The sequence below is a fragment of the Schistocerca nitens genome, chromosome 9 (assembly GCF_023898315.1).
Source record: "Schistocerca nitens isolate TAMUIC-IGC-003100 chromosome 9, iqSchNite1.1, whole genome shotgun sequence".
In the NCBI taxonomy this organism is placed as follows: Eukaryota; Metazoa; Arthropoda; class Insecta; order Orthoptera; family Acrididae; genus Schistocerca; species Schistocerca nitens.
Genome location: NC_064622.1, coordinates 189,014,514 through 189,041,271, shown reverse-complemented (window position 1 = coordinate 189,041,271; position 26,758 = coordinate 189,014,514). Strand labels below are relative to the sequence as shown.

At 38.2% G+C, this 26,758-nt stretch overlaps 1 protein-coding gene across 2 annotated transcripts in view; it reads right to left on the bottom strand.

Annotated features, from left to right (window-relative positions):
- LOC126203639 (uncharacterized) overlaps positions 1–26,758 on the bottom strand; it is a 552,833-nt gene that overhangs the window by 41,670 nt on the left and 484,405 nt on the right. For both annotated transcript variants that reach the window (XM_049938012.1, XM_049938013.1), the window contains exons 5-13: positions 18,594–18,661; positions 16,784–16,899; positions 7,708–7,809; positions 7,183–7,312; positions 6,261–6,479; positions 4,956–5,120; positions 3,472–3,627; positions 2,238–2,468; positions 1,059–1,271 (exon numbers count right to left, since the gene is read on the bottom strand). In XM_049938012.1, the coding sequence (XP_049793969.1) occupies positions 1,059–1,271; positions 2,238–2,468; positions 3,472–3,627; positions 4,956–5,120; positions 6,261–6,479; positions 7,183–7,312; positions 7,708–7,809; positions 16,784–16,899; positions 18,594–18,661 (1,400 nt within the window). The remainder of the gene's footprint in view (positions 1–1,058; positions 1,272–2,237; positions 2,469–3,471; positions 3,628–4,955; positions 5,121–6,260; positions 6,480–7,182; positions 7,313–7,707; positions 7,810–16,783; positions 16,900–18,593; positions 18,662–26,758) is intronic.

Here is a 26,758-nt window from a genome sequence, read left to right as displayed (position 1 = left end):
ATACTCACAGAAATATGATGTATACCTGTCCACATGTACCAGTGATGCATTAGAATGTGAAATGAAGCTGAAATCTTAACCTATGTGTTCAAAATGACCCATGGTTGAAACTAGCCAACTGCACAGAAAATAAAAATACAGCCTATTTGGACCATGTTTTCATTCTCAAACCTATCAAATAGCAGATAGTGTTTTCTCATCCATTATGGATGTTAGTTAAGGTTGTGGGACATGCATGCTGCTTTCATTTTATGTGTAACTGTGGAGCATCATTGGTATTGGCACATTGCATATTAAACTTTTAATAAATCTTCTGTAATTCTTTATACATATGCCCGATTTGAAATGTAATTTGTTGAGGTGATTACTGCCTTTCTCAACTTTCTTATGACACACATTATGAGCATATTGCATTGGTGGTTCATTTGTTATTAATTTTATAAACTACAGTAATTAGAAACAATCACAACTTTCATAATTTTAGGTCAAGAATTAAGTTGCAATGATCTCATCTCATTGCCAGGATTTCTTTGGCATCCCTGATTTTCCTGTAATATGTTTGGAAAGTTTGTAATATATTTTCATTCAAATATATTGATTTCCATCTTTGTTTTGTCCTTTTTTCTACATTTGTCTCAAGTCTAACTTTCTCAGCCAGCAGGTATGCTATATGGACATGGGAAAACCTGTTATCCTGTTGCTTAGCCATCACTGCTGCCTGAATACTTTGCATTTCTGTCTCTCGCCACTTGCCTTGGTTGACTGGATACATGAGGCATCAAACATTCTTCACCTTCTCTCATTTGTGAGCTGGCATCATAATGACACACCTTTCCTCCATGAGAATGGACTATTAATCCTCACCTCTTAAATGTGTTTATCAGCAATAATGGAAATCACCTCCTGAATATAAGAACTGTAAAATTTATTTATTCACATTTTTATTTATGTTTCTACTATATTTGACCATCTTTGGAATTATATGTCATTTTTGGAGACATGAGATAATGACAAATAAAATTACAAATTTTTTTCAGAGACTATAAACTGGTATATACCTGGGAACTGTCAACAATATGCTGACCACGTAGAGAATTTGTGAAACTGACTCCCAGCTCTGATGAGAAGGAATGCATTGGTGACAATGTCCCTGAAGATAGTAACAAGGAGCGCACAACAGAACTAAGTTCACTGAAGACAACAGCTGAATTATGGCACCAAATATCCAAATTGCACTGCCACAGTGATCCAGCACGCAAGTCAGCTTCATTCTACAAAGACGATGCAACAGACCAAAAGTTATTATCAGCTAGAGATAAGAATGAATTATATGAAAGTTTCATAAGTTATATAAACTTAATTTAACCAATGTATCATAATTTCAATAGATGTTCATTCTCACTTCAAATAGTCTATTTCCTACTATCTATATTTTCTCAAGACAATTCCACTGATTTTAATTTATTTCAGTACTCAGAATGTAATTTTTGTTTTGTTTTTGGGGGAGGACATATCAGTCAGTAATTTAACATGGGAGGAAGGAAGGGTGATTATGGTTTAACATCCCGTCAATGTTTCAAGGATGAGGAAGGAGATTGGTTGTGCCCTTTCAAAGGAAACATTCCAGCATTTGAGTGGATTAATTGAGAGAAATTGTGGAAAACCTACCTCTACATGGCTGGATGCAGATTTGAACTGTTGCCCTCCTGAATGCAAGTCCAGTGTGCTAACATCTGCTCCTCCTTACTTGGTGATTAAAGGTGGAATACAAACTCAAGTGAAACTAGAATCCTTACTGCAAACGAAGTACCTTCATCTCTTGTGTATGTGAGGAATTCAAGCTGGTATGGTACGGACACTCTATGATATGTGGCCTACTTTGTGTGTCGGAGTAAGCAGATTAACATGTTAAAAGAGGGCAAGGACATACCCTCTCCAATAGAGCCTAGTCTTGTAGAACACTGGGATATTCAAATGAACCTTTGGAAAAGAATGAACCACATGGTCTTAACTGACATCAGGTACGTGAAACTACTGCCAATATTAGTGTAGTGCACAGAAGTAGTCACTAATGTTTAAGAATATACTTCATGACTTTAAATGAATTCTTGAATTTTCTCCTGCAGGCTGAAGTCTACAGAATACAATTTGGGACCATACAAGAACACTGCATATATTGATTATGTGTTTATTGTATGATGGATTTACAACATCTGGGTAGTTAGAAATGAACTTACCAGACCCTTTGGCATTCTTTGATGCTTATCTCTTGTCAGGACAAAATCATAATCCTCCAAATGCTTAAGATTTTCACCATAAACAAACTGAAGAACACGAACAACACTTTCAAGCAACTGACGAGTGTTTGGAGAAAATGATATTGGAATTTTTTTGTTGTTTCTCTGTCTCCTCTCTTTCCTTTCTTCTCTCCTTTGTCGTATTTCTTCTACTATGTCACCGAGCTGATTCTGTAATGGAATTTTTAAGTATTCCTTTTTTATTCTGTTTCACATGCGTTAACTCAGATAATATTTTTCAAACAATTGAAATAGCAGTTTTTTCTATTTTTTAATGTGTCTCAGAAGAATGGTAATTTGATGTGAACACAGTTGAAACTTTTCTAGTTGGACTTCAGTATATACCATATCTACAAAATCATTTTGTTCCACTGGGATTACGATATTTTAAATTACTTGTTTCTTCATTTTGTTTCTACATCACTCTACTCTAAGTGTATATGATTCACTTTTGTATCAAAAGGAAAATTCACTTGAGAAAACTATAAAATTATGACATACTATTGATCAGTACTTAATTACCTACAAGATGCAAAATTCTTAGTACTGTAACACAGAAACAATAAAATTAGTAGAAGCTATCCTAGCTTTTGAAACTATTTGTTCCCATGTCAAGGAGGAAAGAAAGATACATTAGAGTTGAGAATGTTTAAAAAAGAAGAGCATGTCAGTCAGACAATAGGATGAGAGGGCTCCGTCTGCTGTAAGGTAAAGTTTTTAAACACACATAATTAATAATTAGGAAAATTTGCAGTCCTGACCATCAAAACACATTAATGTAAATTAACAGCTGAATCATGTTGCTACATATACCCTACCCTACCCTACCCTTCTCAATAAATATATGTCATAAACTTGTGCCCATACATTTCAAGCACTTGGGACAGTTTTTAAAGTTTCTCATGAAAAGAAGCAGTCATATGAGCAATGCAGGCACTCAACTTTCTCTTTGATTGCATTGACTGATGAATAATTTCATGGTTATGTTGCAGTGTAAAGGTGACATGTAAGAAAACTACAATTTTCTATTTATGAATATTAGTTATCAGATAAAAGGTATAAACAGAAGTTACAACTATTTTAAAAACAGATAAAACTTTTTAAAAGTTCACTTCAATATAAATAAGGCTTGTACGAAGCCGTATAAACTTGTCTACACTAAGCAGTGCCGTACCTTAAGTTGTACAATTCTCTGCTCATCTATTTTATGCAGGCCCAGACTAGCAATAGCTTTTACTCCCGGAAGAATTAGTGTCTCCTTCCCCGCATCATCTCTTTGCCCCAATGTCTGTGATGTGAACCAGGCATGGAAGCTGTTTAAAAATTCTGCCTGAAAACAGGAAACATATACACAATGGTACTTGTATATGACACAGTCTGAGGGCAGAAGGGAGGGGGGGGGGAGGAGGTAGGGGGGATGAGGGAGTGGGGAGGAGGTAGGGGGGAGGAGGGGGAGGGGAAATGGCCAATATATGCTTTCATTCACATGTATTGCACTAGTGCATTTGAAAGCCTCTCTCTTGTCTAATTCAATATAAATCTATATTTCAGAATGTATGTTCCATCACAAACTTTCCATTATCCTCAATTTTTCACAAGAAACATGCATTTTATCAGGTTTATTAAACAAGAAAGTAAACATATACTGTTCTCAAGGTTTGTTCTACATTTATTTTTAACAAATTTCTTTGCTTCTCTGTTTTCATTCTCCAGTCTGACACACTCTAATATTTTCTTTCGTATATAAAAGTAATGATATACTTTTCCTTGATTCGCCAGGTCTCATATTTTTCTCATCCCCTTATTTTATCTAACAATCCTTTGAAATACTAAGATTTCTTTTGAGTTTAACTGTATTTTTTACCTATAAGTATAAAGCACTGGCAACTCGTCCTGGAAACTGAATCGCAACTGTTATTAAATTAGTAAATCTGACTCATTTCTGTCTTGTCTTTCTCATGATTCAGGATTTGGAGTAATCCAGACCACCATCCAGTGGTATGGCTACAGACACTCTCACACTGCTACTGTCACTGCTACTGCTACTACTACTGCTACTGACTGGGGATATGGCAAGTAAAGGAAATCCAGAAATTAGGTACTGTATTGAAGTGTTGGGTTGTGAGCAAAAAATGACCCTCTACTCTAGATTAGGAGACACATGAAACTGACAGAAAGAATTAGAACAGTCAATAAGCTATCTGCAAAGTTTAAAATTTCAAACTACTGACAATACTGAGCTGCAGGAAACTAACAGATCAAGGATGAGAGTTAAGATAGTAAAAATGCACAGTATGCAGATGCAAATAAAATATATAGAAACATGAGAAGCAAAAATCAATAGGTGTAGAATTTACCAGTAATTCATTTGTTAGCATAAGGAAGTGCTGTGATTGTGAATAATAAATACTAAACTTTTCTTAATTATAACAAAGATGATACAATTGCCATTATTTATTTATTATTTATTTTTAGTGATTTTAAAAAAATCCTTAGCATTCCATAACTGAATAAGTGTCAGTATGAATTCCATGGTTTTATTTCACTAGTACATGACAGGAGCTGCTACTATCTGTCACAGCTGGCATAAGAGCAAGAAATCAAATGCAAGTGGCTCAGAATGATTATGAGACTTTACTTGCAGAAAACAAAGCCTACCAGTGGAGTATAAAGTGGATTGTTTACAGCACATGTAGAACAGTCTTTCTTGGCCTTTATAACAGACAGCATATTGAAAGATGCACTTCCGGCTTCCCTTGTTATATCTTCTATATTATGAGCTTCATCTAGGATTACTATTTCTCCTTTCAGATTTAGCTGCATCTGAAAAGTAAAATGGAAGTCAGTTATATTTAGTCCACTCTTTGTTTTCTAGTCACACTAAATCACAATGATAAAAAAGAGGAGACAGTATTATAAAGATCAGATATTTCCGTAAGTGTTACCATCCAGTCCACTAAGATTTCTCTTTCGAATAATACACTTATTTTACATAAACTACATTTTCAAAAGCAGTGTACCAAAAAAATTTTGCAGTAAACTTTTATTTATAGTAATTCTCAAATGTTTAGAAGACACCCCTAGACAATTTCAGTTATTGTAGTATTGATGTCCCACATTAGTGTCTGCTGTACACAAAATCTTGTCTTTCAACAAGCACACTTACAGCAACTTCTGAATGAACATCTAGATAGCAAATCATTATCAATTCAATGAATGTTATTTAGATTTACAATTGCTTCATATCTGTGGACCAAGTGTTTAAACAGTTCAAGAGCGCAACTTTTTTAGCTTCAGTAGTAGTAATTTCTGTTTTGTCTCAAATTCACATTTGATGTAGGGCTGTCTGTATCTTATGATGGACTGAAATATTTTTGGTAAGATTCTGCTAAAAATGTTGTCTGTTGCATCAGAAGTTCTTAATTACAATATTTATATGCTCCTCCTCCAGATTTGATAATATTTCCTTTGAGGGCTGTCTAACGCCATACTTTTGTTTATGTCAAACTTATCAATAGTCACAGACTGTTATTTGCAATCTTATTTTAATTCTGTAAGTCAGGCTTGCATTTCCATATTTATGTCAATCTATATTTTCCACTACTACACTAACTTCACATTTCGTGCATTTCTGTCTTACTGATAGTGCACAGTGCTCTTCAGCTTAATGATAAAACACGGAAACATCATATATTTGCACGATTGCATTTTCTCCTTAATGTTTCACAGTTTGAAGAGACGAAAGTATTCACTCTTCCATCTGCATTTCTTCCAGCTCTAAATTGCTCATAATTTATTTTATTTCTTCTTATGCTCAAATAAAAGGATGATGAGAAATTTTACTCACCCAATATTTAAAATCCCAGCTCCAAAGTGATTATTAATTACACTAAAAATATTTTCCTGAAGAATGCAACTTCTTATGCTGTATTATATTATTACAATTTAACTGGTATTACTTACTGAATCTCTTACAGCAGGCTCAAGCAGATAGTTATATGGGCAGATAATAAGGTCTGCTGTAGTAATTAAGGAACGTGATGCAAAGTAAGGGCAAGCATGTTTTTTGCGCCCTATATCAACAAGATCTTCTATATCCATTGGTGTTGGGCAACCTAGACGGCTGAGATTATCATGTGTCTTTATTATGCCTACATTGTCACAATAGGAACAGCCAGTACCCTGAAAAAAAAAATAATAATATTGCATAGACATGACTATATGATGAGCACAAAAAAAAAAAAAGTTAAAACTACAAATCCATAGGTCTAGCGATTGTTAGAATTTTTTCTGCCAGTTGATGTACCTTTAACATTAAGAAATGCTTTGTATATGTGAGAAATAGAGTTCCACTGTGGTTAGGGTGCTACGTTTATCTATAGGTTGGTCCTATAACTGGCTCGGTAAGTCACTTGCATGTTGAATGAAGCCTGAATGAAGCCAAGTGTGAATTTGGTTCAGAATCAATTTTTAATACTTGGCTCCATTTAAACTGATGCATATTTTACTCATTCCAAATCATGAAGATTTTCCTTAGACACATGATAATTTTTGAACATTTTAAAACATTTTTCTGTGTTTAAAATAACTTGTTGAACATTTCACAACATTTTTACTGAATTTTTTTGTTGTGAACTGTATGAAGTTCATGATCTGTGGAAAACGGATATGTAGGCATTTGGTATAATGTTCTTTGTGGTGAAGAAAGAAAATACATGGCAATGCAACAAGCAAGGGCTTAGCAGGAATTCTGTTTAATTGCAGCCCAGCTTATAGAAGCACTTGGGCTACATAGATGAAATAATCTGTGCATATTACAATGCTCAACATTGCGTCCAACCTCATCAACATCAGAAATAAGAAATTAATTGCCTTTGGTACTTACCATGGCGCCATTAACCTTCACTGTTTCCTCTTCTAGCAGTTGGCGACAGAGTTCAGTTTTGCTTTGGAATTGTTTATCATCAGCTGCTTCATGAATGCAAAACTGTTCACGACTAGCCAGGACACACATCCTGAAAAAAATATGAGAAACTGTGGTTTCATGTAATGATGCAAGTCACTGATGTTTTTATTACTGCATAACACATGGTGCATCTTCACTGCACAAATAAAAAACACATAAGAAGGTAACACACTTAGTTAGAGCATTTTCAACTGTAGATACCTAAAGAGTTTGCAATACTACATTTTTCATTTAACTTACTACATAGTATTTATAAGGTGGCCAGACAGGAATCCAGATATGTCTAGTGTCTTCATCACTGCTCCATCTCACTCAATGTATGTAGATGATTTTCATACTGGCTGTGCTTTTAAGTCACAAATATCAAACCAGAGGTAGGCTACAAATAGTTCATAGCTGAAGAGTGTTTATACATTATGCAGACTGTATGCTATGCTATCTTACCTCACATCCCTATATGCTGTTTTGCGCAGCTCAGAAACGACATGTTTTATTTGCATGTGTGTTCTGGTTCCATAGAAGATTTTGGGGCACTTCATACTAGACCTGGAATTATAAAATTCAGTTACTGATTTAATGCAAGGAATCCTAAAGCAACAGTGTCTAATAGAATTAAGGGTGCAAAACAGTAACATTTTACAAAAATTGATAATATGAGGTGCTATCCAAAATTTTCAGGACTGGTGCTGTCATCTGTTGAAAACCTTACCTTTGGACTAATGGTCACCATCACGATTTCTGGAAGTCCTGTTCCTTGAAGGAGTTTATCACCACCAGGTATGCTTCTTGAATCCTCTCTAGAGTGTCGAATTGACGGCCTTTCAACTTGAGTTTCAGTTTTGGGAATAGCCTGAAGTTGCAAGGTGCCAAATCCGGCGAACATGGTGGGTGGGGTACAAGCACCATGTTGTTTTTTGCCAGAAAGGTCCCAGTGAGCATGAATGTGTGACAGGGCGCATTGTCATGATGCAGCAGCCAGTTCCCTTGACATCAGAGTTCGGGCCATTGTCGCCGCATGTTTTCACGGAGCCATCGCAAAACGTCACAGCAGTATGCGGAATTCACTGTTTGGTTGGGTGGGACAAATGCTTTGTCCACAATGCTCTTCACTTTGCTCTTGTCTCGCGTTTTTGGGTCTTGGAGAGCCCAGGCTCTTTCAGCGGGATGATTGTTGCTTTGTCTCTGGGTCATAACCGTACATCCAGCTCTCATCACCGGTGATAACCCGTGACAAGAAGGTTGGATGATCAGATGCGGTCTGACGAAGGTCTGTGCACACTTCAACATGCTGTGGTTCCTGATCAGCAGTCAAGATCCTTGGCACAAATTTTGCGGCGACACGATGCATGCCCAATTTATCAGTCAACATTCGTTGACATGTCCCATAATCAATACCGATTTCATCTGCAACATCTTGAATGGTTCACTATCAATCTGCACAAACAAATTGTTGAAGTTTGGCAACAATGTCTGGTGTTGTGCGGCTAACAGGCCTTCCAGTGTGAGCATCATCTTCAACGTCTGTGCGGCCGGCCCTGAACCGAGCATGCCACTCAAACACAGCGTACGTCTCATGCTCTGTTCCCCAAACACTTGCTGAATCATTGCGAGGGTCTCCGTAGCACTTATCCCGAGATTCACACAGAATTTGATACACATGCGCTGTTCTGTTTGCAGATCCATCGTAAAATCGCCACACACCAAACACAGAGTATGACGGGAATCATTGTGGACACGCAACATCTGCTCCCAGCTGAATGCCATTATGCACACTGACTCGCCAGATATGCAGCTCTCGCCAGCTAGCGGTGCAAAGATCTACTACTCCTACTTTCCAGACGGCAGCACCAGTCCCGAAAATTTTGGGTTCCACCTCGTAATGGAATGCACGAATAAAATGAATGCTATAAAATGATGAACATCAACAAAAGCAAAACGAGGATAATGGAATGTAGTCGAATTAAGTCGGGTGATGTTGAGGGTATTAGATTAGGAAATGAGACACTTAAAGTAGTAAAGGAGTTTTGCTATTTGGGGAGCAAAATAACTGATGATGGTCGAAGTAGAGAGGATATAAAATGTAGACTGGCAATGGCAAGGAAAGCGTTTCTGAAGAAGAGAAATTTGTTAACATCGAGTATAGATTTAAGTGTCAGGAAGTTGTTTATGAAAGTATTTGTATGGAATGTAGCCATGTATGGAAGTGAAACATGGACGGTAAATAGTTTGGACAAGAAGAGAATAGAAGCTTTCGAAATGTGGTGCTACAGAAGAATGCTGAAGATTAGATGGGTAGATCACATAACTAATGAGGAGGTACTGAATAGGATTGGGGAGAAGAGGAGTTTGTGGCACAACTTGACCAGAAGAAGGGATCGGTTGGTAGGACATGTTCTGAGGCATCAAGGGATCACCAATTTAGTATTAGAGGGCAGCGTGGAGGGTAAAAATCGTAGGGGGAGACCAAGAGATGAATACACTAAGCAGATTCAGAAGGATGTAGGTTGCAGTAGGTACTGGGAGATGAAGAAGCTTGCACAGGATAGAGTAGCATGGAGAGCTGTATCAAACCAGTCTCAGGACTGAAGACCACAACAAACAACATAAAATGGGGTAAATAGAAATGAAACATCCAAGAAAGTTCTCTGGTATTGTCTTGGTACACAAATGGGAATATAATTCAAACAATTAAAAGATTTATTTGTCTAGGTTGGTAGTGAACCAGTCTAATGGGGAAATAAGGAATTTCAAAGTTGATGTTATTGTCAGTTGATGTTTTGTTCACTCTATAACAAAAATTGGATGTACCATTGAATTTGCTTACTTCAAACTTATAAATAAGGTGTCAGTATAAATTGTGTTGTTTTAATTTAAGTACACGGCAAGTAAATTTGCAATCCCATTTCATTAACCAAAAGTAACTTTTAAAGTATTCTTTAATCTGACTTGTGTTTCAGCTAATTGAAAATGTAGGATTCTGCTTTTGGAATTTGTGGGGTGAACAGAAACAGTGACTGCCAGTGTTTCTTCAGAGGAAGACCCAGAATTTGACAGAAATGAAGAACCATCTGGCACTTTTCTCAGCCGAGGAGATTATGTTGCCATTAAAGTATATGAAAACGTAAGCAGTCATTTAGATTGTAAGCATGTAGAATTTATTATTTAGATGGCAAAGGTTACGTTTATATCTTTTTGAAAGAAAAACAAAGCTGATTAAAACATAAAGAGCCATTTTTAGTCAAGGAGATGTTGCTCGAAAGCTCTTCCTTGGTTCTTGTGGTATGACTTGTAGATTCAAAGACACTGTTTTTGAGCATGAGGTCAGTGACTTAATGTATAGTTTTTATTTCTTTATGTTATAAAAGATTGAGCTACACTATCTTATAAATCTGATTTTCATATTTCTTTTCAAAACTATCAGTTTCTTCTTTTAAAGTTGAAAACTGTCTCTATTCACACTATTTTACAGTAACAGACAGAAAAAGTTATTATAATGTAACAAAACAAGTAGAAGAATGTTAAGTCTTTTCCTAAGCAAAAGTAGAAAATCTGACAAACAGCCATCAAAGCACACAGAGAGGTAGAACTGGTTATCACATAAGAAAGATCAAATAGGCATCATTTAATTGCAAGAGCTGTTTAATAATGGAATACATTCAAAACAGATGGCTCACAATTCACATTGTAAAATGATAAGACTGTGGATCAAATTATTTTGAGTATATGCATTTTAGGGACTTGAGTCTGAGACAGTTGGAAGTTATGGTATGTGAACAACACACGCAGTTGTAATGATTGTTTCAAAGACAGTCATGTGAGACAAAATTGCAATAGAACTTCTCAGTTAACACATACTCCATCTAGAACAAAATGTGGTAGAATATGCAACAACAATAAGCTTTCGGAAATTCTGATGGTCAACAATGTACAGAAGTCGATCAAGGGTCACATTCAATGATAAGTTGATTCTAACATTCCCCCCCCCCCCCCCCCCCCGCCAATTAATAGCATGTACACATCTTGCAAATCTTTGTGTTTGTAAAAAGAGATCATGTGGTGTTGTTACCTGCAGAAACTGAAAATAATAAAACAATATTGTGCAGTCTCTCTTAAATGGAATTTTATAAAATTTCACCCAACAAAGTTAATGATCAAACTTTATACTTTAGAAGCTTAATGATGAGCATTTGTTTTGTTTCGTATATCTGATCATAAAATAAAACAAGTTCATTTGTCTTTGTTCTCCCAGATTATGGAAAATATAGGTATTTCCTTGCTTCATTTTCACCTTCTGAGTACTTTACGACTACTATTACTGCTATTGCTATTAGTCTGTTGTATCCTGACACAGGCATTGGTATTTCATTAAGTTAGTACATGTCGTTCAGGCTTCTGTGGCCACTTGTTGACATATTGCCTGTTGGCTTCTGTCTCAGAATCTTCAGACGACATTTTCACAATGACTTTTTTTGATGATTTGTCTGGCATTGTCAAGGATAGCACATAATGAGCTTGAACAACAGAATAGTTTTGTTTACACATGTTTCACTCAAAGGAATATAAATGAGAACAACATGCAATCAGTAAATAAATTATTTTTGACAGTTCACCATGACTGGAATTCTTACAAAGACGATGAAGGTTTATACAAAGTCTATGTCCTCATTTTCAGCAATTAAGAAATGGTGTAGTTGGTACAAATGTGACTGTATTCACACTGCAGATACTCAACATCACTGATCTTTCAAAACTGCATGCAAAATAAAACATAAATTATGATTTTGTTGACATATGGAATTCAGTAGCTTCAGAATATTTCATCAACGAAAAAACATGTCTACAGCTGCACAAGAAAAATTTTGTTTGCTTAACTTCACTGGTTTTGACACTTTAAACTGTCATCTTCAGAAGTGAAATAGGCTCAGATCATTGGTAAGCCACCTACAAAAATAATGGTTATGGCAAATTATTCATATATAAAGCAAGTACATAGGAAACAAATGTTCAAAGATTGAACAGCAGAAGGAGGTTTGTTAAAGCAAATGTGAAATGTTAAGCTTGGGAGCCATAAGATATCTTTGTTATGAAATGAATGAAATAGGGGGACATCACTAAAAATATATATGTATGATGAATCGCAAACATGAACTGCCACATTGGAAATCGTGCATAGTACATGCAACGCAAGTCAGCCAAGACACTGATGACATGAAGTGCATTCCCCATGCTTATCACAAAGTGAGAGCGCCAGTGTACTGTAATTAAATCTACAACAGCTGCAAGACAAGTGTGCACCAAACCTTATAAAACTGTACAAAAAGATTAGCAGTAGCATTTAAACTGACAATAAACCAAGGATCAAGTGTTAAGCAGACATAAAAAAAAAAAAAAAAAAAAAAAAAAAAGAATCAGTACTTTGTAAAGAGAGCTAAGCAAAGGGCCACTGGAACAGCCACAATATGTTGAACTGTTCAGTATCCTGGAAACAAGGCCAGCCACTGGATGTGCATCAACAGCAAACACAAGTGAGTGAGTTGCACTCGGGGCTTTGACAGCAGGGAGTGGACTGCCCTGACCTAACAGTGTGTGAGGGGCCCCAGAGTGGGTATACAAAGATGACTTGGTGTGCAGCGCTGTGCCTGTAGCTTATAGATGCTAAATAAAAGCTAAGGTGTGGAAGCTAATAAATATTGGTAGGAGTTTTAGCAATTTTGCATGTGATATTTACACATTAAAAATAAGCAGTAGTCATGGCTAAAATGAGGAGTATTCATGGCTATACTGACAAGACGTCATCAGAAAGTAAAAACTCTATGTTACAAGGAAGCCATTAATACGTATTGGATACAAACAATAATATAAAATTACTTTAAAATCTGTGAGAAAGCCTGCTTTGACTGTGTAGTCAGATACAACACGAGTTGGACATGAAGTAGGTTACTATTAATCATTTAACAGAGAAGCTAGACAATCAAAGAACAGTCTGTTTTTCAATGCAAGTTGGACATTCAGTAAATCTTTTAGAGTTAAAGCAGGTATGTTTACACAACTTCTAAAGATTCATTTTGTGCCCTTTGTCAGCTATATGCAAACCAAATAAAGGTTTTTCTGTGCAGCTGTTGATTGACCTTTCACCTTTGTTGAGATAAAGGAATTACACAGTATGGTGCTGGATGATAAGTGATTACGGTTTAGAAACTAATGATATGGTACATATATAAGAAGAAAGGATACACAATTTTTATATCAGGAATTAACTATGAGACAACGTAGGTCGGATAGGGTAAAACAACAACTGGCAAGTCGTCCACATAATTTATCATCTTGATACAGCCACTCTCATATTAGGATATGTTTAAACAGACCTGAAGGTGGTCACGACAGACCAAAGTTAATAGTTTGATGACAACTTTTGTGATGATGGACTTGAATTAAAGAAACATATTCTTCTGAATCAACTGGATGAAATGATACATGAAAGGATAAAGATTTCTTGAAATTACTGCAACCACTTGCCTTTTATTTTGTTCTTCAGTTCTTTCATTTTCCCATTATTTGTTTTTCTAACCATCTACCAATTCATCATTGGATGGTACATATTTATTGTTTTGTCCGCAGCAGTGTGGAAGTCGTGTAACTGTGGCAAAATGTGTAAACAAAACATGTAAGCACTGAGTGTGGTGAGAATTGACACACACACACACACACACACACACACACACACACACACACACACACACAGAGAGAGAGAGAGAGAGAGAGAGAGAGAGAGATACATACTTACTGATGCCAGTGTGTATTACAAGAGCTGGAGAAGGAGACTCTTTGTCCTAACAGAAACTTTTTGACATAACTTCAGCCATACTCTTTCGTTTATTTATGTTTTGTAAAGCATGTGGAACTTGTTACCTGTGGCTAAGCATGCAAAGTATAATACAGTTATAATCACTGGAAAACATTCATTATGTTTTCCGAAGTGGTGTGTACATGAACATGCAACCAACTGATACTGATTAACAGTAAGAAAGCAACAAAATCTATTGCATAATGTGAATAATTCTTGCCATACTCAGTGCTTACATGTTTTGTTTATACATCTTGCCGCAGCTACATAGCTCCCACGCTGCTGCAGACAAACAATAAATATGTATCATCTGATGATGAATCGCTAAGCGGTTTGAAACTGGTAATGGGAAAATAAAAGAACTGAAGAACAAAACAAAAGGCAACTGTCTGCAGTAATTTCAAGAAACCTCTATTCATCAAAGTTGCAGTGTTCCTCATCCATAATGGATAAAAGTTTACATGAAAGGATGACTGGCTTTCGAAGGACAAAAATCATTTTTGATCAGGGCAATGATTCTGTCTACTACGGTGCTGTACACCCATGGTCTAGGGGCAGCATTTTTGACCAGTAATCAAAATGTCCTTGGCTTAGCATTTGTCTAAATATAGTGGTCTGTGAAGTGAAATGGAAAAATAAAGGTTTTTGGTCACACAAATATTAGGTGCTACAATGAGCAGCAGAAAATGGTATCATGGGAGTGGGATTTGTTATGAACAGGAGGGTAGGGGGGAGAGTGATTTACTGCGAACAGTTCAGTGACAGAGTAATTCTCATTAGAATTGATAGCAAAAACAATGTCAACAACAATGGCTGAAGCATACATACTGGCATCACAAGCAAAAGATGATGAGGTAGAGAAAGTATTTGATTGTACTGAATGTGTTAATTCAATATATACAGGTAGATGAAAGTATACCAATTTGGGTGACTGGAGCACTGTAGCAGGGGAACAAATAGAAGAGTTATTGGAGAATATGGAGTTGGCAGTAGGAATGAGAGGAGAAAGTCAGTCTGAATTAGGCTACAGATTTCAGTTAGTAATAGTGAATACACTCTATAGAAGTCACAAGAAAAGAAAGTATACTTGGGAAAGAAACGGAGAGACAGGAAAATTCCAAGCACTGGAGGACTTGTGACCAAAAAAGATAGAAGGAACAGATAACATCCTTTCAGAATTCCTAAAATCAATTGTGGAAGTGGCAACAAAGTGACTATTCAAGTCGGTGTATATCATCAATCTTTCAGAAAAATATCATCCACACAATCTCGAAGACAGCAAGGGCAGATAAGAATGAGAACTAAAGCAGAGGCAGCTTAATAACTCATGCATCCAAGTTGCTGACAAGACTACTATACAGAAAAAAGGAAAAGAAAATCAAGGATCAGTTAGATGATCATTTTGACTTTAGGAAAGGTAAAAACACCAGAGAGGCAATTCTGATGTTGCACTTGATAATGGAAGCAAGATGTGAGAAAACTCGAGACATGTTCATTGGATCTTTTGACCTAGAAAAGGCATTTGAGATTGTGAAATGGTGCAAGATATTCAAAACTCTGAAAAAATAGGAGTAAGCTATACGGAAAGATAGGTAATATACAATATGTACAAGAATCAAGAGAGAACAGTAAGTATGGAAGACAAAGAGAGAAGTGCTCAGTTTAGGTACTAGGCTGGCATGCAGTATTTCACCACTACTGTTCAATCTATACATCATCAAAGAAGCAATGACGGAAACAGAAAGAGTGGGATTAGGATTCAGGTGGAAGGGATGCCAATGATAAAATTTGCTAGTGGCACTGCAATCCTCAGTGAAAACAATGAAACATTGCATGATCTGCTGAGTAGCATGAACAGTCTAATGAGTAAAGTTAAACTTTTGCCACCTTGGAAACAAAATAATACATGACATATCAAGCAAGGAGGACATAAAGAGCAGTCTAGCATGGCAATGAGGGCATTAGTGTCTGAAAGAAGTTTACTTGTGTCAAGCATCAGCTTTAAATCCACAACACTGTATGGAAGTGAATTATGGTCTGTAGGGACAGTGGTAAAGAAGAGAATTTAAGATTTTCAGATGTGGTGGTATAGATGCACATTGGAAATTATGTGGACTATTAGACAACGAATGAGGAACTTGTCTGCAGTATCAGTGAAGAAAGAGATGCAGGCAAGAGGGTGACAAGAAGATGGGATAAGATGACAGGACAGATGTTAAGATACAAGGGTAACTTCCATGGTACTAGAGGGAGCTGTTGAGGGTAGAAACTCCAAGGGAAGAAAGAGAGTGGAATTGAGGACGTAGGGTACAGGTGCTGCTATGAATGAAGAGGTTGGTACAGGACAATAATTCATGATGGGCAGCATCAAACCCATCAGAAGTCTGCACAAAGTGAATTAACCTAAAAGGGAACTATGACAAAAAATGAGTGCATCCACTTTAAGCAACTTCAGCAGTCAGAAATGGTTTTTGCACTTAAACAACAGTTGATTATTAATGCAATTTATGACAGCTGCTACACTTAATGTACACCTGAACTTTTTCATAGCCTTGAAAGTTTAGACCATGAGCCATGCAAGTAATAACTTAACATTATTATAAGAAGTAACATTGCTACACAAATATAAATTGAAAATCGGCTGGGCAGTGATGTAATTAAGACATTCCAGCTTACCTGGCAGACTGCAGTTGTTCCTGCTGCAGAGCATCGAGCTCCCATGGGGGTATTTCCTCTCTGCCATTTTCTTCTCCAGCATCTACCTGAAGTGTAAATCTTGGACCAGGCCCACTCTGTTGATTAACAACAATGTGACTGACTTGGTTGCCCATCAAAATGTTATAGTCTAACATTTATCTAATTTGTACTCAGTACTGCAATTGTTTTTCCATGACTTTTCTTTCAAATTTTCATTTTATGATAACCAAGCCATACATAAATCAGAGCATCATTGCATCTAGTTGTACTTTCTAAATTTCTCACAGTTTGTTCTTGTTCGAAGTACGATATCTTAACAACTGTGCTTCAACTATGTTGGGAAAATGCATGCTATTTTCTTCACTGCATTAACAAACACCAGCTACAGTCTACTTATTGTGAGTGTTATCAGATTTCAGATTTTGATACGATGTAGCATTTCATATTATACATGATTCTGACAAACATCTGCGAACAAATTTTAATTACAACAAAAGACATTTGTATTAAAGTGCAATGCTTTTTTGACACAAAGTCAACAGATGCTAGGCGTTAGAAGCCTTGGATTTAGGAGTCTATTATGCATATTAAAGAAAATTTAAATCATGTTACTATAACAGAATATGAATGCAGTTGGTCTCAATCAACACTGCCACATTTTCCTTGATGGTAATACAGACAAAGTGTCGCTAATGGAATTGGTCTGTTCAGGAAGCACAAGGTAATCCACACTGATATGTGGATGAAAGCTTTTCCCTATCAATCACATTTGTTATATCCATACTAAGAACATGTTCAAGGATTCCATACAAAAGTGATGTTGAGGATACTGGTCTATAATTTTTTGGATCCCCAGTTATGTAACTGCGGCTGTTTGCTGATGATGCTGTGGTGTACAGGAAGATGTACTCGTTAAGTGACTGACAGAGGATGCAAGATGACTTAGACAAACTTTTAGTTGGTGTGATGAATGGTAACTAGTTTTAAATGTAGAAAAATGTAAATTGATGCAGATGAGTAAGGAAAACAGTCCTATAATTTTCGAATACCGTATCAGTGCTGTGGTGTTTCACACAGATACATCGATTACATACGCAAAGCGATATGAAATGGAATGAGCACATAGGGAGGGTAGTAGGAAAGGCACACAGTCGACTTCAGTTTATTGGGAGAATTTTAGGAAATTGTGGTTTATCTGCAAAGGAGACAGTGTGTAGAATGCTAGAGTGATCCATTCTCGAATACTTATCAAGTGTGTGGGATCCCCACCAAGTCGGATAAAAGGAAGACTTCGAAGCAATTCAAAAAAGTACTGTTAGATTTGTTTATTTGTTACTGGTAGATTCAATCGTGATGTGAGTATTATAGAGATTCTCTGTCAACTCAAATGGGAATCATGGAAGGAAAAGGACGTTCTCTTCGCGGAACACTACTGAGAAAATTTAGAGAACCGACATTTGAAGCTGATTGCAGAGCGATTCTACTGGTGCCAATATACATACAAAAGGACCACGAAGATAAGACAAATTAGGGCTCATACGGAGGCATATAGCTAGTCATTTATCCTTCGCTCTATGAGTATTTACGAGTGGAACAGGAAAGGAAATGACTAGTAGTGGTACAAGGTACACTCCACCAGGTACCATATGGTGGCTTGCAGTGTATGAATGTAGATGATGATGCAGTGAAATCTGAAGCTTAATGTTTTAAAGATAATAAATAAACACACAAGATGGTCCACTATATGTTAGGAATGATGTAATGTCAGTAAACATTGCTGTGGCGTTACCTGCACGCTGGGTTGTTGATTCTGAAGCTGAATATCAAAAATGCCTCCTTGGCCAAAAAGTGCTGCACCTGCGAAAAAAAGAAAAAATGCGTCATGCAAAATAAGAGCAACAAAATGAACACATGGTGGCAACAGGCATCACTTTCTTAAATGTCGCACACAACCTGAGATACAACTGCAGCCGATTCTCAGGCTGTCAGCGACATATTTTCTAAAAATTCCTCTTAAATACTGTTCAGTAATGTTGAATGTCTTTCCAGAGTAAATTAATGGAGGATATTGATTAAAGAGAAGAGCTATGCTGCATATCTACAGCGACTCTACCAGTCACGCAGTGCTGGCTTGGACAGATAAGAGGATGTCGTAAAAATGGATTGTTGAACCCTTGAAAAAAACTTGTGTGTTTACATCAAGCAGTTTGGTGAATTCCATAGCAAACCTGAATCATGGCAGATGCGCTGAGAACTTAATCGCATTTCTTGCTCGTACTAGACCTACATTGTTATCAGGGTGTCCTATTGACTGATACGAGATACTAAATAATCTGCGTCACACACATCTTGGAGGCAAGTCAGGCATGGTCTCACGAAAAGCTGGGTTATAAAATCATCGATAAAAACGGGAACAACAGACAGTCTTGAATAAATATACATCATGAGTATGACATTAAATCTTTTCGATTTGCACAGCCACCTGACATGCAAAGGTCACGTACAATGTAGGCACTTTTTTCCATTTGGGATGACTGATGGGAGAGGATGTTGTTTGTTGTGGTGGTCTTCAGTCCTGAGACTGGTTTGATGCAGCTCTCCATGCCACTCTATCCTGTGCAAGTTTCTTCATCTCCCAGTACCTACTGAAACCTACATCCTTCTGAATCTGCTTAGTGTATTCATCTCTTGGTCTCCCTCTACGATTTTTACCCTCCACGCTGCCCTCCAATGCGAAATTTGTGATCCCTTGATGCCTCAGAACATGTCCTAACAACAGGTCCCTTATTCTTGTCAAGTTGTGCCACAAACTCCTCTTCTCCCCAATCCTATTCAATACCTCCTCATTAGTTATGTGATCTACCCATCTAATCTTCAGCATTCTTCTGTAGCACCACATTTCGAAAGCTTCTATTCTCCTCCTGTCCGAACTATTTATCGTCCATGTTTCACTTTCATACATGGCTACACTCCATACAAATACTTTCAGAAACAACTTCCTGACACTTAAATCTATACTCGATGTTAACAAATTTCTCTTCTTCAGAAACGATTTCCTTGCCATTGCCAGTCTACATTTTATATCCTCTCTACTTCGACCATCATCAGTTATTTTACTCCCTAAATAGCAAAACTCCTTTACTACTTTAAGTGTCTCATTTCCTAATCTAATTCCCTCAGCATCACCCGATTTAATTTGACTACATTCCATTATCCTCGTTTTGCTTTTGTTGATGATCATCTTATATCCTCCTTTCAAGACACTGTCCATTCCGTTCAACAGCTCTTCCAAGTCCTTTGCTATCTCTGACAGAATTACAATGTCATCGGTGAACCTCAAAGTTTTTATTTCTTCTCCATGAATTTTAATACCTACTCCGAATTTTTCTTTTGTTTCCTTTACTGCTTGCTCAATATACAGATTGAATAACAATTGAATAACATCGGGGAGAGGCTACAACCCTGTCTCACTCCTTTCCCAACCACTGCTTCCCTTTCATGCCCCTCGACTCTTATAACTGCCATCTCGTTCCTGTACAAATTGTAAATAGCCTTTCGCTCCCTGTATTTTACCCCTGCCACCTTCAGAATTTGAAAGAGAGTATTCCAGTTAACACTGTCAAAAGCTTTCTCTAAGTCTACAAATGCTAGAAATGTAGGTTTGCCTTTTCTTAATCTTTCTTCTAAGATAAGTCGTAAGGTTAGTATTGCCTCACGTGTTCCAACATTTCTACAGAATCCAAACTGATCTTCCCCGAGGTCCGCTTCTACCAGTTTTTCCATTCGTCTGTAAAGAATTCGCGTTAGTATTTTGCAGCCGTGGCTTATTAAACTGATAGTTCGGTAATTTTCACATCTGTCAACACCTGCTTTTTTGGGATTGGAATTATTATATTCTTCTTGAAGTCTGAGGGTATTTCACCTGTCTCATACATCTTGCTCACCAGATGGTAGAGTTTTGTCATGACTGGCTCTCCCAAGGCCATCAGTAGTTCTAATGGAATGTTGTCTACTCCCGGGGCCTTGTTTCGACTCAGATCTTTCAGTGCTCTGTCAAACTCATCACGCAGTATCTTATCTCCCATTTCATCTTCATCTACATCCTCTTCCATTTCCATAATATTGTCCTCAAGCACATTGCCCTTGTACAAACCCTCTATATACTCCTTCCACCTTTCTGCCTTCCCTTCTTTGCTTAGAACTGGGTTGCCATCTGAGCTCTTGATATTCATACAAGTGGTTCTCTTCTCTCCAAAGGTCTCTTTAATTTTCCTGTAGGCAGTATCTATCTTACCCCTAGTGAGACAAGCCTCTACATCCTTACATTTGTCCTCTAGCCATCTCTGCTTAGCCATTTTGCACTTCCTGTCGATCTCATTTTTGAGACGTTTGTATTCCTTTTTGCCTGCTTCATTTACTGCATTTTTATATTTTCTCCTTTCATCAATTAAATTCAATATTTCCTCTGTTACCCAAGGATTTCTATTAGCCCTCGTCTTTTTACCTACTTGATCGTCTGCTGCCTTCACTACTTCATCCCTCAGAGCTACCCATTCTTCTTCTACTGTATTTCTTTCCCTCATTCCTGTCAATTGTTCCCTTATGCTCTCCCTGAAACTCTCTACAACCTCTGGTTCTTTCAGTTTATCCAGGTCCCATCTCCTTAAATTCCCACCTTTTTGCAATTTCTTCAGTTTCAATCTGCAGTTCATAACCAATGGATTGTGGTCAGAATCCACATCTGCCCCTGGAAATGTCTTACAATTTAAAACCTGGTTCCTAAATCTCTGTCTTACCAATATATAATCTATCTGATACCTTTTAGTATCTCCAGGATTCTTCCAGGTATACAAACTTCGCCCGCATCTCGTGGTTGTGCGGTAGCGTTCTCGCTTCCCACGCCTGGGTTCCCGGGTTCGATTCCTGGTGGGGTCAGGGATTTTCTCTGCCTTGTGATGGCTGGGTGTTGTGTGCTGTCCTTAGGTTAGTTAGGTTTAAGTAGTTCTAAGTTCTAGGGGACTGATGACCGTAGCTGTTAAGTCCCATAGTGCTCAGAGCCATTTGAACCATTATACAACCTTCTTTTATGATTCTTGAACCAAGTGTTAGCTATGATTAAGTTATGCTCTGTGCAAAATTCTACAAGGCGACTTCCTCTTTCATTTCTTCCCCCCAATCCATATTCACCTACTATGTTTCCTTCTCTCCCTTTTCTTACTGACGAATTCCAGTCACCCATGACTATTAAATTTTCGTCTCCCTTCACTACCTGAATAATTTCTTTTATCTCGTCATACATTTCATCAATTTCTTCATCATCTGCAGAGCCAGTTGGCATATAAACTTGTACTACTGTAGTAGGCATGGGCTTTGTGTCTATCTTGGCCACAATAATGCGTTCACTATGGTGTTTGTAGTAGCTAACCCACACTCATATTTTTTTATTCATTATTAAACCTACTCCTGCATTACCCCTATTTGATTTTGTATTTATAACCCTGTAATCACCTGACCAAAAGTCTTGTTCCTCCTGCCACCGAACTTCACTAATTCCCACTATATCTAACTTTAACCTATCCATTTCCCTTTTTAAATTTTCTAACCTACCTGCCCGATTAAGGGATCTGACATTCCACGCTCCGATCCGTAGAATGCCAGTTTTCTTTCTCCTGATAACGACGTCCTCCTGAGTAGTCCCCGCCCGGAGATCCGAATGGGGGACTATTTTACCTCCGGAATATTTTACCCAAGAGGACGCCATCATCATTTAATCATACAGTAAAGCTGCATGTCCTCGGGAAAAAAATACGGCTGTAGTTTCCCCTTGCTTTCAGCCGTTCGCAGTACCAGCACAGCAAGGCCGTTTTGGTTAATGTTACAAGGCCAGATCAGTCACTCATCCAGACTGTTGCCCCTGCAACTACTGAAAAGGCTGCTGCCCCTCTTCAGAAACCACATGTTTGTCTGGCCTCTCAACAGATACCCCTCCGTTGTGGTTGCACCTACGGTACGGCCATCTGTATCGCTGAGGCACGCAAGCCTCCCCACCAACGGCAAGGTCCATGATTCATAGGATATCCACACAAAATTTTCTGATATAAGAGTAGCACACATCTAAATGATCAGTTGCATCAATCACATTTTCTTTTAGCACAAGAGATTGTATTTGTTGAATTGGTGCAATAGAATGAAAACATTTCATCACAAGCATTTCGCTTTACTGCAAAGTAACTGGCACTAACTGGCGAACAATGAACGGCATAGTGGAAGTCTGTATGAGTTTGTGTGTGACACAAAGTTTTTTGAACTACACTGAAACGAAATATTATTCAAATGACAACGACCTCCCTGAAAGAGACCAGTGAAAGTGCAACGCGAGTGTGTGACTTAAACCTTCACAAACAGTGAAAGAATGAACTAGCGCAATACTTGACACCTTAGAAAATGCTTTATCACTGAAGAGAAAAATAACAAGGAATTTGGAATTTAACATCTCTTTGACAAGATCAATGAAGACCAAGCAGTCTCCTATACTTATTAGGAATGCCACGGAAAAAGTAAATGAGAATGACCAGAGAGGAATTTAAACTGCACTCTACCGAAGGCGAGTCTATAATTGATACAAGTAAATGTGAATGTATGTTTGCTGAAAATCGTATATCTCCGAAAGTTCTTCACCAACCACTTTGAAATTTTAACACAACCTTGCAATCGAATATGAGCATCTTTTTATGTACCTACTGGAGCGTCATGTGATACATAAATATATATAAAGTAATAAAAGGGGGGCGTTGTCAGAAAACATCTCAAGTTCGTTTGTTCAACATCTTAAATCTCTGGAAGTTCTTCGCCGATTCGTTTGAAATTTTTACACAACGCTACATTCGAATAGGCGCCCGTTTCAATGTATCTAATGATGCGCCATATGGCGTATACATTTGCAACTGGGAGCAGTGTGGTCAAGAACGGGTAGCATGAACTCTGTACTGTGCTGGAGCTGAATGACGTGGGGAACGGACATGCAGACAAGGATGTTGGAATCGCATTCGGCCAAACTTTTTTTTCAGTTAAAATACCAAAATGTATTCATATTACCACTTGTATCCAATAAAAACACAATAGGTAGGCTACACTAGACTGCATGTTATGCTAGGTACAACAATTCTATTCTGTACGTTTGATGTCCAGGTCTGTCTTCACAGAGCCGATATGTACACGTATGAGTAACGTTCACTTTAGAGAAAATGTTCAAAGCGACCACCTTGGATTTGTAAACACTACGCCACTCGCTGGATCACACTTTGTTCGACCCTGCGCAACACACCTACATTCACCACTGCCGAAGGTGCTATTAGGTCGTGTAAATTCATAAAAATCTAGTGGATTAATGTTCGGGGAACGTGGAGACCAGAACATTGGACCTCCTCAACCAATCCATTTCCCTGGAAATCCTTCATTTAAATAGTGTCGCATAGTCACTCTAAAGTATGGCGGTGCACCATCATGCTGAAGCAATAACTGTCGCCGAACACTACGTGGAACGTTATCTAATGGGTCAGGCAAAGTATTGCAAACAAACGTACGATTCCCGGGCGCATTCAGCATTTCCGGAAACAGGTAAGGACCCAAAAACAATCCTCTCACGATTCCAACCCACAGGTTAACGCCAAAGCATGTGGGTTGTGTTCCGACCAATAATGGCTTTTGTGGAGGTTGAAAATATCTTCAAGAGGGAAGCTAGATTCGTCAGTTGATGTCACGTTTTTTTACAAAATGTTCGTTACTTTAACATGCAATGATTTGGGTGCAGTTTTACAAAGTGTAATACTTTAACAGCGAGTCTTTGAGATATTCGGAAATTCCTTGCAGTATTACGGGTACTTTTGTGAGGTAATTGGGAACAATTTCAAACATCGTGTCCACTGTTTGTTGAGTATGTCTACTACCTGAGGACGAAGATTGCCGGTTTCCAGAAAGCGTTGCTACAGGAAACGAAAAACGTTCTTACCGAGATGGCGCCTTTGCGGGTGCCGTACAGCATACGCACGAGCAGCGGCAGCACCAAAGTTACCGGATACCCGCATCATCAAATGGACATCAAGGTATTCATCGTTTGTGCACTCCATCGGGAAACCGCCATACTTGACCTCGACAGGACTAGTTATGGTTGCGCACTATGCTGTTAGTAGACACATGCATGCAATTTAATGGATGGAATCCACTGTCATGTGATAGGCTATTGTCATGTGACAAAATGATATCCTGCTTCCGAACGACGAGAACTAGGGACCGGATGACTAAAAAAAATAAAAAAAGTAACATCACGAAGATTCCAACCATAGCTCAATTTTTTTCGTTTTCTTTCTTTTGATTTTGCTCGTCACTGTTCTCGTCTTTTGGTCTGGGCGGACGTCACATGACACCGCTCCAAGTTAAATGTGACCGTGTTGCCAGCTCCTCGTTTTCATACACGTGTTTTCAAAATGCATCCTATCTGATTTTGCTAACTTTCGTCTTGAATCTTGACGAGGCATCGTATGCCCACCTCCAAGTGTGGCATTTTTTCTTCACACAGTATATGTAAAATATAAAGGGGAAACACTGTTTTCAAAAAGTACTCGACCGATTTAATTCAGATTTTTACACGTTACCGTATAAGTGAAACGTCGTTAGGAAACAGGAAAGTTGTATTTATGGTTTATCGGTTAATGATTTAGAATACCACTATAGAATCTGAATTTACAACGACAATAAACAGAGCTCAAGGTCAGAGAGGGGGCGGGGATAGCAGATGGACAAAGGGGTGGGAAGAAATGAAACACCCAGTCCCCAGAGGCAGCACTAGACCACGAGCTGTGACTGCGAACGGGGGGGGGGGGGGGGAGGAGGCAGGAGGAGATAGGAGACGGAGAGAGAGGGGCGTGGCGAAGATGGACATAGAAATGTGGGAGGAGATAGAGAGAGGGAGAGACGGGAGGAGATAAGAGGCAGGAGGAGGAGAAGGAGAGGGGGAGGCAGGAGAATATGGAAAGAGACGGGGTGAAGAGATGATGGAGAGAGGGAAGAAGGAGAATATAGATAAAGCGGGGGAAAGGCGGAGATGGACAGAGACAGGGAGGAGAAGGATATAGCCAATTCCCACATTTATTAAAAACGTGTGCTTCCTCTTCTCTTTATTTTCCATTTCACCGGACTGAGCCACAGTAATGCGAGGCCGGAACAGATAGTATCGAATATAAGTCTCAAATTGAAGAAGAAATAGCTCATAATGTACCACTAGAGTATAGCGTTGTGTGGAAGTTAATCATGGACGGCATGGAAACCTAAAAGGTTAGAGGACTAGAGCGTTTGAGATGTGGTGTTCTGGAAGGATCCTGAAAATTAATTGGCTCTTAAGATACGAGACTGGCCCCAGACTGTACCATCTCCATAGGCACCCCAAACACGGCGAGGTACACCTTTAAAGTTTTCACAAAAGCGATGACAGAAAAATATTTTCAGGTACAAATTGTTTTTTACGGTTGGTTGACGAACGAAGGGGTAGTGTCGTGTAAACCAGAGACGAACGGACACCGGTTACTTTCTATTGGCTCCTGCTATGATCAAACACGACGTTGGACTCCTCTCAACTTACATTGGTCAGGGGGCCTGAAGATGGTGTAAAGCAACGCCTAAGTGGTTGCGCAAATAAATTAAGTGAAAAAAAAAGACGGCTGCAGGTGTTTTCATTTCGTATGGAACAGCCGAAGTCGTAACGATCTATTACAAGGACGTGCACACAAAGATTAGATATTACTTTGTTTTACTCAAAGATTTTCCGTCAGTTACTACGAACTGTGTGGCCTTTCTGACAGGAAACCATGAATCTAGTCGCACAACCGAGACTTTACCCCGTAGTCATGCTTGTGGGGAACGGTGTCAAAAGCCTTCTGGAAATCTAAAAATATGGAATCA